The following is a 13,265-nucleotide window of genomic DNA, read 5'->3' on the forward strand; positions in this document are numbered from 1 at the left end:
CCAGATACAGGTCATTTGACAAACATTATTTCCTCATTGTTCAGTTTTGTTCCCCATCAACAGCCATGTTCATGTGGAAAGGTGGGGGGAACCTGTTCAGCCCCATAATGCATTTAAGATGCTGTTTCCTGAATGCAGGCAAGCAAAAGCAGCCCAACAGTAGCCACACCTATCAAATGAATGCTCTTTCTAATTTAAAGGGGTGATACTTGGCTAAAGACACAGCTTCTTGGTTTTTCACACTTAAAAACTTTGCCTAGGAAATTTTATCCTCATCAAAGCTGTATGGTTTTCTATAGTCACATGTGAATATAAGTAACCATGTACATTTCTTCGGTCGCAAAATATTGATGTCTTCTCCACTTCAGATGTCATCATTGCTAGCTATCTGCACAATACGTAGGTTTCCCTAGAACTTCTGACAAGAAATTTTTTTTTCTCCTTTGTATTCATGGGCTAGAAGTATATATTTTTCAGTATATTCCTTTCTGAAAATCTACATTAAAGTAGTATCATGGGGAAAAGATCAAACTTCCCTTATGATTCAGCCTTCTATAATTTTTAGAGTACATTACTGAAATTTATTGAAATGCTAAATTTTGTGCGCATGGACCTGCCTCTTTACCCCATTCCCCCGCACGGATTAATTAGTGCATTTTAATTTATCCTAATTCTTTTTGTGTTTTGTTTTTACTCTCTTGACTTGGTTAGCAAAATGGATTTAGTTTTTACTTCTGTGCCCTACTAGTATTTAACTTTGAATTTCTTTAAAGAATTTGATCTAGATTAAGCCTGTAGTGTATGAATTAAAGTACTTTAAAGTATTTGTTTTGTTTATGCATCTCCTGTCAGAGCTTGTATAATTTTGAATTACATAATTTGTGATTTTGCCAACATTTAATAGTAGCATTTAAAACATAACAATATGGTACACTCATGGGGTTGCTGTATTGATCTGTCGTTATTCACAGTAGATGTGTAAAATCTGCCAACTACTTTTGTTTCCATGTATTGATTTATATTTTCAACAAACCTTTGTATACCTTCTGTTTGTCAGGCCCTGTGTTAGGGATTTAGTCACTATTTGCATTTTTGTCAAATAATCCATTTTTGATGTTATAGGATCATTGTTGCCATTTATTTTTCAGGGTATGGTACCATTTGTTTTTGTGGGAACAAAGGACAGCATTGCTAATGCCACTGTTCTTCTGGATTATCACCTGAACTATTTAAAGGTGAGAACAAGAAGAACTTTAACTTCTAATCTTTTTGTACTAAAATATAAAAAACTCCACAGTCAGGCAGTCTTTCAGCAGTGAAGGTTCATTCTAGCCTGTACGTTACAATGAATGACCTGTAAAAGGTAATAGAGAAAATACTTTGTTTTGCTTATTATATTCCTTCTGAAAACACAAGTCCATCTTCTATCATTACAAATTTAAGGACCAATATCCCAGTTCTTAGTAAATTCCCCTATTTCCCATTATTCTTCTGTTGTTAAACCCTTACACTCAATTTAGGCACTCCTGTACATAGCCTTTTCATTCAGTTGATCCTTTCTAGCCTTTGTGAGTTTTTTCCAGGCCAAATTTTGTGTCTGTTAACACTTGTCTTTGTTTGTCCCTTTTATGTCATATATCAAGGAAATCTCAGTGTTTCATGAAGTCGTCTGTTAAAATGTTTACCCTTTGTATTTTTCTCTATACTCTGTTATACAAAATATAAACAACTTATGTCTTTTAGATGCTCGTTTTAGTTAGTGTTTGTACAGTTAGGCCTCCTCTAGATTGCAAACTGGAAATCAGGAACTAGGAAGCTACAAGATATAGTGGAAGGAGCACTGGATTGGCAGTCCAGTGGCTTGCTTCTAGTCTGTCTTCTATCATGGACTAGTTTATGTGACTTTAGGCAAGTCACTTCTGCCTATATTGGATGCTTTTCTAAGATTTCCTGTGGCCAAAATGTTCTATAATTCAATGAAATGAGATCTTACCCATGTCACTTTTATAATTTCTTCTTTTTATATCTGTATGCATCAAAATTACAAGTGATTGGTACTAAATAGTATTTAAAAATAATCCAGCTTTCTATTTTATGTATGATCCTATCTTAATAAGAATATTTTTGCTGATTTCTTGAAAGAAAGAAACAATTTTGACTTGGATGCAAATAAGGGGAACAAAAGTGCAATAGTTAGGCATTTCACTCATCTTATGGTGGTCACGTAATAATTGAAAATGGGAAGGTTTCATCCAGCAAGGTTTGCATGGGTAGGATACCCCATTGGTTTGCTTTTTATTTTTGTTTTAAGGTGTGTTTTATTTGTAATCTGTTGTATGTGTTTTTCTTTATATTCTTAGCTTAAATAATTATGATGACCTGGAAAGTTAGGGTTGCATTATAATCAATCCCTTGTTCTTTTGACTAATGTTCTTTTTAAGATCCTTTTATTTATTCTTCACAATTGAATCTTTTTTTGTTATCAGCAGTTGTCCTGTTGCTATTCTTTCCATCACTAGATCTTCCCTTGATTGGGCCTGGCATCTCTCACCAAAAGGTGACTGCTTTGCCCCATTGGGATAACCTGGACTACCATTCTGTTTTGCAAGATACACCCATTCCATGAGCTATAACTATACTCTTGGAGTAAGCTACCCACTCAGTCTCTCCTTTGCTCAAGTCCTTTGTAAAACAGAAAATTTGGTTCAGAGCACAGATTAAACCTATCTGCCCTTTCTTTGCCAGAAGCATCCACAACCAAGATTTTAAGAACTTAGCTTAACAGGGGCTTATCCAGTGACTGTCCATGTAGGCAGTCCCTATGATGGCCACTGCTTTCCTCAGACACCCAGTACTATTAGAGTTATGGATCCAGTTCCCTATAGCCAGTAAAGGAGATGTTTTTTGGGTAGATTGCAAGGACAAGGGTTAGAATTGAAGCTTCATCTGAATTTGACAGAACCCAGCATATCAGAAGCACTGTGTGTAAGGGTCTGTCAGTGGAGCCCAGGTGTATATTTTGATCAACATTAATACTGTTTTGTTGTACTTGTTCTAGCACAGTTGTAGTCTTTAAGAACTTTCAAGGCATGATGTTAAGTCTAACTTTTTTGGTCAGCTCTTAAATAGTCATATCCCCCTCCCCTACCATATAAGGAATAGGAGCATTTTCAGTTTGCTGAAAATAATTTTTCCTTAATTGTGTGATCATATCCAAAGACCTACCATACTATATGTTCCTTGAAAGCAGAAGATGGCCCAAACGCAGTGCTTCATAAATTAAGATACGAACTGGCAAATATATTTCAGTTAAGATTATTTACAGTGTGTGATTTTTTAAGGTTAGCTGGTTAAACCTTAAATGTCATTTACCTGTATTTTAGAGTTGCTTTATTCAACATCCTATCATCAAGAAGTCCCCAAACTAGCATATCTGTGCCTTAACAGATTCTATTGGATAATAGTACCAAATCAAACAACTTTAAATTCTATACAGTAGAATTCTAATGCTGAGTATTTTTGTTATATCTCTAATTATGGACATCGATAATCTGTTATCTATAGTAATTTTTCTTTTTAAGGAGACCATTCAATTTCCTGATAATTCTGTGTAACAGTGTTTACTATAAATTTAGAACTGAAATTGAAATATTTCCAGTATATTTTTATCTGATGAAAAGGAGAAAGGTATTATTAAGTAAAATGTCAAATTATTTTTACTGTTATCTTGTATATTTTAAATAGGAAGTAGACCAGTTGCGTTTGGAGAGATTACAAATTGATGAGCAGTTGCGACAGATTGGAGCTAGTTCTAGACCACCACCAAATCGTACAGATAAGGAAAAAGGCTATGTGACTGATGATGGTCAAGGAATGGGTCGAGGTAGTAGACCTTACAGAAATAGGGGGCACGGCAGACGCGGTCCTGGATATACTTCAGGTACAAACTAAGCATTTTACTCAGTAACTTTATCTGTTCCTAGACTTAATAGCTGCTAATCTCTAATATTCATTAGAACCCCATTATAACGGTTTCTCACTACATGGTTTCCAATTCACAGTGGGTCAAATTGTGTTGCAAGAGACATATAGAGTTAAAACATGATAATAACACACAGAGTTTACAGGGCAGGTGTGAGTTCTGTCCACGTTCTGACTGGGGATAAATCTGCTTAAGCCCTTGTGTGTTGATGACTTTCTTAAGGCCTTTCCTGATTTTATTACTGTATAGCCAAAATTTTTTTCATTTGTGTACTGTGGCTCATTTTTTTGTCAGGCATGTGCTGGTCATACTTGCTGGATGGACTGTGTAAATCAGGGCTCTGCATCCTATGGCTCATAAGGTGATTTTGAGTGTCATGGCCAAAGTCAGCCCCAGGCACAGTCAAGAAGTAGGCAAAGCTTCTCTTTGCCTTCCCAGCTTTTCTGTCAGTGCTTCTTTCTTCTCTCCCAGTACCTTCCATTGAACACTGTCCCCACCTGCCAGTTCCTACTGTCTTTCTTGCTCAACTGTGTATCTACTATGTAACTTGCTAATGATGGTATAAGGTATAATCCATCTCACAAATATTTGCATTTCAAAAAGGAACTCTTTAAGATGGAAAAGCCTTCAAGATCCACAGGAAAGAAGCTATAATGGTGAAGCTATAATTGGTCATTAGCTCCAACAGAGGAAGAGAGAGAGGTAGTAGAGTTGATATTCTGGAGTGGGGGAGAGAGACACCTACTCCTAAGGCCAACCTTGAACCTAACCCCTAACCCCTCTCCCAACAGTCTGTTCTTTTTGCTGTTGAAGTCCCACCTCACCATAGAGCTCTATTCCCCCACTCCCATCCCCCCTATATCATTAACCCACCCCCCATGCATAATGAGTTTATCTTAATAATTCCTTTATTAATGATAAATTATTTCAGTGGGAGTGGGAGGGAAGGTTGTGGACCAAGCATCAGGCAAGCCTATCCCCTTTCAGCTAAATTCAATCCCTCATCCCACAAAAGACCCTTCGCTGACACAGTTGCCATGGTGGCCTTGCCACCCTCTCAGAGGTGACCAAAATGTATGCATTCCCCTCTGTTCCTGGGCCAAACCTTGTTAAAAGGAACTCTCTTTATAGAGGTTTTGTTTATCAAGGTATTGCATTTAACTGTTGTAGACAACTTTTCCTCCAGAGAGCGCAGATGTTTAAAGGAGCACAGCTGTTTAATGATGTGGCATACTCAGGTTTGAACTTAGATGGCTAATAAAATACCTTTTATTTTTTTTTAACGAGAACCAAAAACATTTAAAATCAAAATTACCTCAAATATTGTGAAACCCTTCATTTTGAATTTAAGATAATTTGTTTTACAAAATGGAAGGTGATAATACTCTTTGGGCTTGTAAAATTGGGAAGAATATTGGATTGCCCCTGAAACGTCTCTGGAAGCTTCTGTTAACCTAACTTTTTTTTTAAGTCGGACAACGGTATATAACTTTTAACTCTTGATAGGAACTAATTCTGAAGCATCAAATGCTTCTGAAACAGAATCTGACCACAGAGACGAACTCAGTGATTGGTCATTAGCTCCAACAGAGGAAGAGAGGGAGAACTTTCTGCGCAGAGGAGACGGACGGCGACGTGGTGGTGGAGGAAGAGGACAGGGAGGAAGAGGACGTGGAGGCGGCTTCAAAGGTACAGAGGTGTTCTTTTCTAATAATAAAAGGTGAATTTTAACAACTGTCTGAAGTCCTGTGAAAGATCGTGGTGATTCAAGGACATATTACTAAAACCCTCTTTTCCTGTTATATACTGGTCACCAGAGGAAAGGCTCAGCAGTAATCAACATTACATTAGCCTTTCCGTGGTGTGTGTAGAATACACAAATAAACACTGATGACTAGTTCAGCTTCTTTGGGGATTCTATGCATAACCTGTGATCATTAGCTCAGGCTGACTGTAACATAATTGATGTAGAATTGTAATGCCTATTTTCTCCTGCTTGGTACCATGCTGGATTTCTGAGCATTATGTACCTGGAATCACTAGATTGTTGATTATATTTTAGATTCTGTGCTCTAAATAAGTTGAGAATGTGGGAATAAAGAACTTCCAGTAAGCATGTCAGAATCAGTAACTGTTGAATGTCTTAAAAATGACCTATAGGAAATGACGATCACTCCCGAACAGATAATCGCCCGCGTAATCCAAGAGAGGCTAAAGGAAGAACAGCTGATGGATCCCTCCAGGTAAACCTGTGTGCCACTTTTCATCTAAATTATTTGAATTACTGTAGTTTGAGACGTAAAAGTTTATTTTAATTTTTAAACATATTCAAAAGTAAAATTGGTACATGTGAAGATTTTCAGCATTACATTGTGGGCAATCCTAGTTTTTCATGACAAGTATACAAAGATTTCCCTAGAGAATATGCGGTCTTAAGCATTTGTGAAGACTTTGACAGCTCATCAGGACTTTAGTTCCAAGTTGGTGGTTCTCCCCGAACTCCCTGAAGAAAAGGGACATCCTGGAATATACTGAGAGAGAGAGACCTCAGTAAACCCTGTCGATCCCTCTTCCCCTTAGTTGCAGGGATAGGGTGATCTCTTTGAGTGGAAAGTAAGGAAAAGAAGGTGTCTATCTCATAGGTAATATGATAGGGCTGATGATGCTCTCAGCTAGTACATGCTGAATCAGCCAGCTGTTTGTTTATAACCAGTCTCTATTCTGGGAATCCCATTTCAGTTGGTTATGACCTATGCTGACCCCATTGTTAAATAATTTTAAAATTACCCCTGGGGGATGTCAGACACCGTTGCTAAGTGGTTTGTGTGTGTTGTGTTATCTCATTTAATCTTTCAGCAGCCCCTGAGGTAAGTAGTTTTATTTTTCTATTCTTTAGGTGAGTAAACTGAAGCTTTTAGAAAGATTCAGTCCTTTGTCTGTGGTCACATAGTGAGCATACATATAGTAGAGTGATATTTGAGCCCTGGTGTCTGATTCCCAGAACCCATAGTCTCCTCTGCTCCTTTAACTCTCAGTTCTTAGTCTAAGTAGTTAGGGTTCCTTACTGACTACAGATTGGTTTGGGACCAACACCAACATTAGTGGGATGCTTTTTAAGAGCAGAAACTTCATGACAGAATATTCCTTAGGAGTCATAGCGCAATTGTAAGTAAGTGTTAACTATTGGCAAGTTCCCAAGGAATAGAAAAGACCTTAGATCGAGATAAAGAGATGATGAAATGATGTACGTATGTGTGCTTTACAAAGATGTAAGGCATTTATCTGTTGGCCTTGTAATTCCCCACTTAAAGTGTGTTCCATGAATTTGGCAATCTGGTCATATTGGTTAAAAGGATGCATGTTCATAATTATATTTATAATTAAAACAGGACATCAAGTAAAAAGGTTGTGTTTTCTGTGTAGGAGAATAGATCCAAGTCAGAGCACTAAATCCTTGACAGCCAAACATTTAAAACATACACTGACCTCTCTCTCTCTCTCTCTCTCTCTGTCTCTCATGAATAAATAAATAAAATCTTTAAAAAAAAAACATACACCGAGGGATGCCTGGGTGGCTCAGTGGTTGAGCCTCTGCCTTTGGCTCAGGGCATGATCCTGGGATCTAGTCCCACATTGGGTTCCCTGCAGGGAGCCTGCTTCTCCCTCTGCCTATGCCTCTGCGTCTCGTGTATAAATAAATAAAATCCTTAAAATAAATAAACACACTGAGACACCCAACATGTGAACACACTTTGAAATTACAGCAAACCATTTTGAGATACATGTAGCATTTGTACTGGAAGCAGATCAATATTTGTAGTTGTTTTAAGCCCGCTGGTCAATATTATCTTCGTTTTATACAGCATCTGGAATTGTTAGCAGTGTTTTAAGTGTTCCATGTTGGCACTTATAAGTGTTCCATGATGGCACTTATATTCCAAGATTTATACGATACTTTTATTTTCTGAATTGCATTCATCTTTACACATGTCTTGGGATTCCACTCCTTCCACATATTAGTATTGTCAAATTTCCGTATACCATCATTTTCTTCAGACAGAGCTCAAGTTGTATTATCATCTGACTTCCCTTACCCAAAATACAAGCTATAAGAAAGCAATGCTCAAATTTTTCTCATGTAAGATCGTGGGAGCCTCAGTATAGAGAAAGTTAATCATACCTATGGTAGACAATTCAGGTGTTAACTAAAGGCTAGTTACATAACAAGTTAGTTGACTTCTTATTCTGGTAAAGGTGGAATAGGAAGGCAATGATTTGGGCCCCGCCCCCTTGGGTTTCATAGTCTTTAAAGAATAATCCATTCTTTTGAACTCTGGTATTACATAGGTATATATTATCTCATAATTAGTAATAGTAATTCATTAACTATTTCTCATTATTTTATTCTGCTTAGAAGAAGACACGGTAGGATTGTGAGTTTTTAATCTAACTTTGGACGCAATGAGATGACCAGTGTGTTCCGGTTAAAGAAGAGAAGAGTGTTTTAAAATCATAAACTAAATAAAAAATCCTACCTGACCTTAATTTCTTGTACCTGACCTTAATTTCTTATACTACTTCTATCCTCACTCCCATTTCCCCTTTTAACATGTGGAACTTACACTTCAGGCTTAAATTTCTTATCAGGCCAATTACAGATTACAATAGGATATGGTCTGTGTATATAACAACTATAACTTGTTTTAGATCAGAGTTGACTGCAATAATGAAAGGAGTGTCCACACTAAAACATTACAGAATACCTCCAGTGAAGGTAATCGGCTGCGCACGGGTAAAGATCGTAACCAGAAGAAGGAGAAGCCAGACAACGTGGATGGTCAGCAACCACTTGTGAACGGAGTACCCTAAACTGCATAATTCTGAAGTTATATTTCCTAAACCATTTCCATAACTCTTATTCCATATTAGAAAACTTTGTTAGGCCAAAGACAAATAGTAGGCAAGATGGCACAGGGCATGAAATGAACACAAATTCTGTTTAGGAAATTTATTTTTTTGGTATTGGCCATAAGCAACAATTTTCAAATTTGCACAAAAAGACGTTGAAATTTTGAAACATTGCTTTTAAGTAATACTTTAGCATTTCAGGGCAGGATTTTAGTTTGGTTTATTTTTTAAAGTACTGAGCAGTGATTTTTTTTTGTTGTTGTTGTTGTTGATTTGGACCATTTTCCTGCATCGGGTGATAACTTGCCGGTACATTTCAGTTTTTCTGAATAAATAGCATTTTTGGTAATCATTACACTTCCGTTTTCAATCTCCTATAGAAGTCCATGAAAATACTATGTCATTTCATGTCCTGTGTCAGTTTATGTTTGGTCCACTTTTCCAGTATTTTAGTGGACCCTGAGATGTGTGTGATGTGACGTTTGTCATTTTCATTAGCAAAAAAAAAAAAAAGTTGTATGATCTGTGCCTTTTTTATATCTTGGCAGGTAGGAATATTATATTTGGATGCAGAGTTCAGGGAAGATAAGTTGGAAACACTAAATGTTAAAGATGTAGCAAACCCTGTCAAACATTAGTACTTTATAGAAGAATGCATGCTTTCCATATTTTTTTCCTTACAGAAACATCAGGTTAGGCAGTATAAAGAATAGAACTTGTTTTTGTTTTCGTTTTGTTGCACTGAAGTTTGACAAATAGTGTTATTGAGAGGGATGTGTAATTTTTCTGTATAGACAGGAGAAGAAATAACTATCTTTTCATTTGAGAGAGGCTAAAATGTTTTCAGCTAGGAACAAATCTTCCTGGTCGAAAGTTAGTAGGATATGCCTGCTCTTTGGCCTGATGACCAATTTTAACTTAGAGCCTTTTTTATTTTGTCCTCCCCAAGTTTTGTGAAGTTTTTCATATTTTAATTTCAAGGTTATTTGGGGGAGATAGGAAGGTCATTTTCATGTGTGCATAATAATCCTGTGAAGTACAGGTACTTTGTCTAAGAAACATTGGAAGCAGGTTAAATGTTTTGTAAGCTTTGAAATGTTAGGTCTAATGTATAAGTGGGATTGGAAAGCAGACTAGAATTGGTTAACAAATACTTCTTTCCTTTAGTTTTTTTTTTTCTTTTGTTTTTTGATGTGTTGGGTTTTGGTTCTGTTTTTGAGTCTTTTTTATGAATGAAATTTACTGAGGAAAAATATGTGAAGGACCTTCACTCTTAAGATGTTATATTTTTCTTAAAAAATAACTCCAAGTAGGGGTACCACTGAATCTGTACAGAGCCGTGCAAACCGAAGTTCTGCCTCTGATGTATTTTGTGAGTTTGTTTCTTTGAATTTTCATTTTACAGTTACTTTTCCTTGCATACAAATAAGCATATAAAAATGGCAACAAACTGCACATGATTTCAAGAATATTAAAAAGTCTTTTAAAAGTATTGCCAAACATTAATGTTGATTTTTAGTTATTTATTCTGGGAATGTATAGTATTTGAAAACAGAAATTGGTACCTTGCACACATCATCTGTAAGCTGTTTGGTTTAAAATACTGTAGATAATTAACCAAGGTAGAATGACCTTGTAATGTAACTGCTCTTGGGCAATATTCTCTGTACATATTAGCGACAACAGATTGGATTTTATGTTGACATTTGTTTGGTTATAGTGCAATATATTTTGTATGCAAGCAGTTTCAATAAAGTTTGATCTTCCTCTGCTAAATTGATGTTGATGCAATCCTTACAAATGATTGCTTTTAAAATTTTAAGATAGGAAAAGAAATCTATAGGAAGTGTTCTGTTACAAAATGTAACTGTTACCACTGGAAGTTTCACATGTCATAGGAAGTTAGCTGTTATCTACCAACTTTCAAGAACTTGATCTTGTTTAATAAGGTGGAAAAAAATCAACAAAATGGTACAAAAGCACATTGTGCCATTACAATATGCACTAAGTCTCTTTTTTTACAAAGGCTGAATTCAGCAAGGCGCTAACTTGCTTAAATGTGAATTACTAACTTCTAAAACTGTAATTTGATTCACATGTTTTCAAATGGAGTTGGAGTTGATTCGTATTACAATATTTGTGTGCTAAACGTGTATGTTTTTCAGTTCTAAGTCATGATGTTTTTAAAATCTTATTAAAGTTTCAAAAATCTGAAGATTGTTTATCTAGATGTAAATTTTTATTAAAAAGTTGCACTTATGAAAAAGCAAAAAATTAGTCTGAAAGATGTTTGCTCCTGGTCTTAAATTTCTAAATATAGCAAATATTAGCAGTATCTGGGGGGAGGGGGAATTATGTATCATGCAAAGCATATATGCCTTGCAAATAATGTTTTATGTGCCCTTAAAGGGCAAAAACATAACTATTGGAAAGTGATTCTCCATATTCCCAGTTATAAGATTTCAACACACTAATTACATAGGGTGCCACCATCCGTATTAAACACATACTCCTGTCTGTGTACACATAAATATACCCTGCCATTTGGAAAATACTAAATGTGTCTATGTAGTTTAAAAAAGAAAACACAACTTTTGATGTCGGTTTCTCCATAATAAAATAAATGATGGGTTTGTAGGTAGAAGGTGCCTGAAATGGCTGTTGTGGTCACTTCAAGAAACTTGGGCATACCCTAGAAGAAAGGGTAGAAATGGAGATGTGATCAAGACAAAGTTTTTCTCCGTGTTAGAATCCAAAATAACTTCCTGATGCAGGACAGTCTCTTCTACATTGATGGACTGCCTCTCCCTTCCCCCGACGCCTCCCTTGGAAAAATCCATCTTCATTTTCTGCCTTTCTGGTTTTTCATTCTCCTGCTATCTCTTCTGCCTGGTTCTGGGCTCTTCCAGGGCCAAAAGAACTGAGCACAGTCCATTAAATATGGTAGGTAAAACCAATCTATGAATAATTTGATTGTGTTTTCCTGGTTTCACAGTGGGCTCCAATGCTGCATGTGAATAGCCTGTTGACATCAGCCTTGAGACTCCACTTGGCTTGCTCAGGCATTTCTCCCATCTGATCACGATCTTAGAGCTCCTGCCTTTTAGAATCAATATACTGATTTGATCCCTGTTGAGTCCATTTGTCTCGTGGCCAAAAGTAGCATCTTTCCCTCATGACCTTCTGATGCCTCTGTAACCAGTTACTCTGAAATAGCCATTAGCAGATGTGAATCTTGATTGCTCAGAAGGCTTAACAGGTACTAATATTTAAATCTTCACCATCTTTTCCACTGTATGTTTATTTAAGGCTGTTTAAAATTTTTATTTGGGGGCTATTTAGAAGTCCTCTTTACAGCGCTCCTGGGTGGTGCAGTGGGTTAAGCGACTGACTCTTGGTTTCAGCTCGGGTTGTGATCTCAGGGTTGTGAGATCGAGCCACACGTCAGGCTCAGCGCTCAGCAGCATGGAGTCTGCTTGAGATTCTGTTTTCCTCTCCCTCTGCACCTCCTGCTCATTCTCTCAATAAATATTTCTATTTAAAATTTTTTTCTTTCCATTTCTGAGTACTTGCTAGAAAGAAACAGGGAAATCCTTTTTTTTTTAATGTTGAGTTTTATGTTAGTGGGAGAGGCCTTAAAACTCTTTGCAAGCTGCACTTGCTAAATGATTAAAGACTAAGCTTCAAAACGGAGTGCTTGAAGGCTTTCCCACCAATTTGTGTATACCATAGACTTGATTACAGGGATAGGTGGAAAATTGGAAGGAAGATTGTCAATAAGAGATGGTTACACAGAATCCTGGAAATTGGGATATATGATGATGATTCAGCATCATTCAAAACTTCGATGGCTCATGTGGGGAGGAAAAAAAAATCCAATGTTATTTCTTCGGGTATCCAGTTTCTTTGGTAAATACTAAGGCATCTTTGTCAGATTTCCCTGGAAATCAAAACCTATAAAATACTGCATCAAAGAACAGTGCTAGTGCTCAAGGAATATATATCATTAAAAGTTGCAAATGCAGTGTAGCTACTACATGACAAAAAGGGACATCGGGAGTTATGCTGTGGAAAAGGGATTCCACCCTTGACCAGGGCACAGACTAGCTCTGTGGTAACTGAGTAAGTCATTTCATTTCCATGTGTAGGCTTTTCCATGGGTTAAAGAAATGGTTGCTAATAAGGGTCTGTGTTTTATATGGAGAAAGCTACAGAGTCAGTGGCCATGAACCTCACCCCTGGTTTCATCTGGCTCTCCGTGAATAGTCCCTGAATATTTACTAAATAGGCACTTCACAAGCTTCTTGGGGAAATGGGCAGTATCTGAGACGTTCCAGAAGTTCACTGTCAAGTGGGAGAGCTTGAATCAATGGGC

General features: G+C 36.8%; 1 protein-coding gene across 10 annotated transcripts in view; it reads left to right on the plus strand.

The window, feature by feature from the left end:
* The window catches only part of FMR1 (fragile X messenger ribonucleoprotein 1), a 38,636-nt gene extending 27,531 nt beyond the window's left edge, over positions 1 to 11,105 (plus strand). For 2 of the 10 annotated variants that reach the window (XM_055337829.1, XM_055337832.1), the window contains 5 exons: positions 1,149 to 1,235; positions 3,745 to 3,940; positions 5,489 to 5,671; positions 6,143 to 6,225; positions 8,690 to 11,105. In XM_055337829.1, the coding sequence (XP_055193804.1) occupies positions 1,149 to 1,235; positions 3,745 to 3,940; positions 5,489 to 5,671; positions 6,143 to 6,225; positions 8,690 to 8,851 (711 nt within the window). In that variant the 3' untranslated portion in view covers positions 8,852 to 11,105. Of the gene's footprint in view, positions 1 to 1,148; positions 1,236 to 3,744; positions 3,941 to 4,661; positions 5,672 to 6,142; positions 6,226 to 8,396; positions 8,528 to 8,689 lie in introns of those variants that run through there. The other 8 variants (XM_055337833.1, XM_055337837.1, XM_055337830.1 and 5 more) reach the window with 7 other exon arrangements.
* Positions 11,106 to 13,265: the final 2,160 nt, after the last annotated feature.

Source organism: Nyctereutes procyonoides, unplaced genomic scaffold (genome assembly GCF_905146905.1).
Source record: "Nyctereutes procyonoides isolate TBG_1078 unplaced genomic scaffold, NYPRO_anot_genome, whole genome shotgun sequence".
NCBI lineage: Eukaryota > Metazoa > Chordata > Mammalia > Carnivora > Canidae > Nyctereutes > Nyctereutes procyonoides.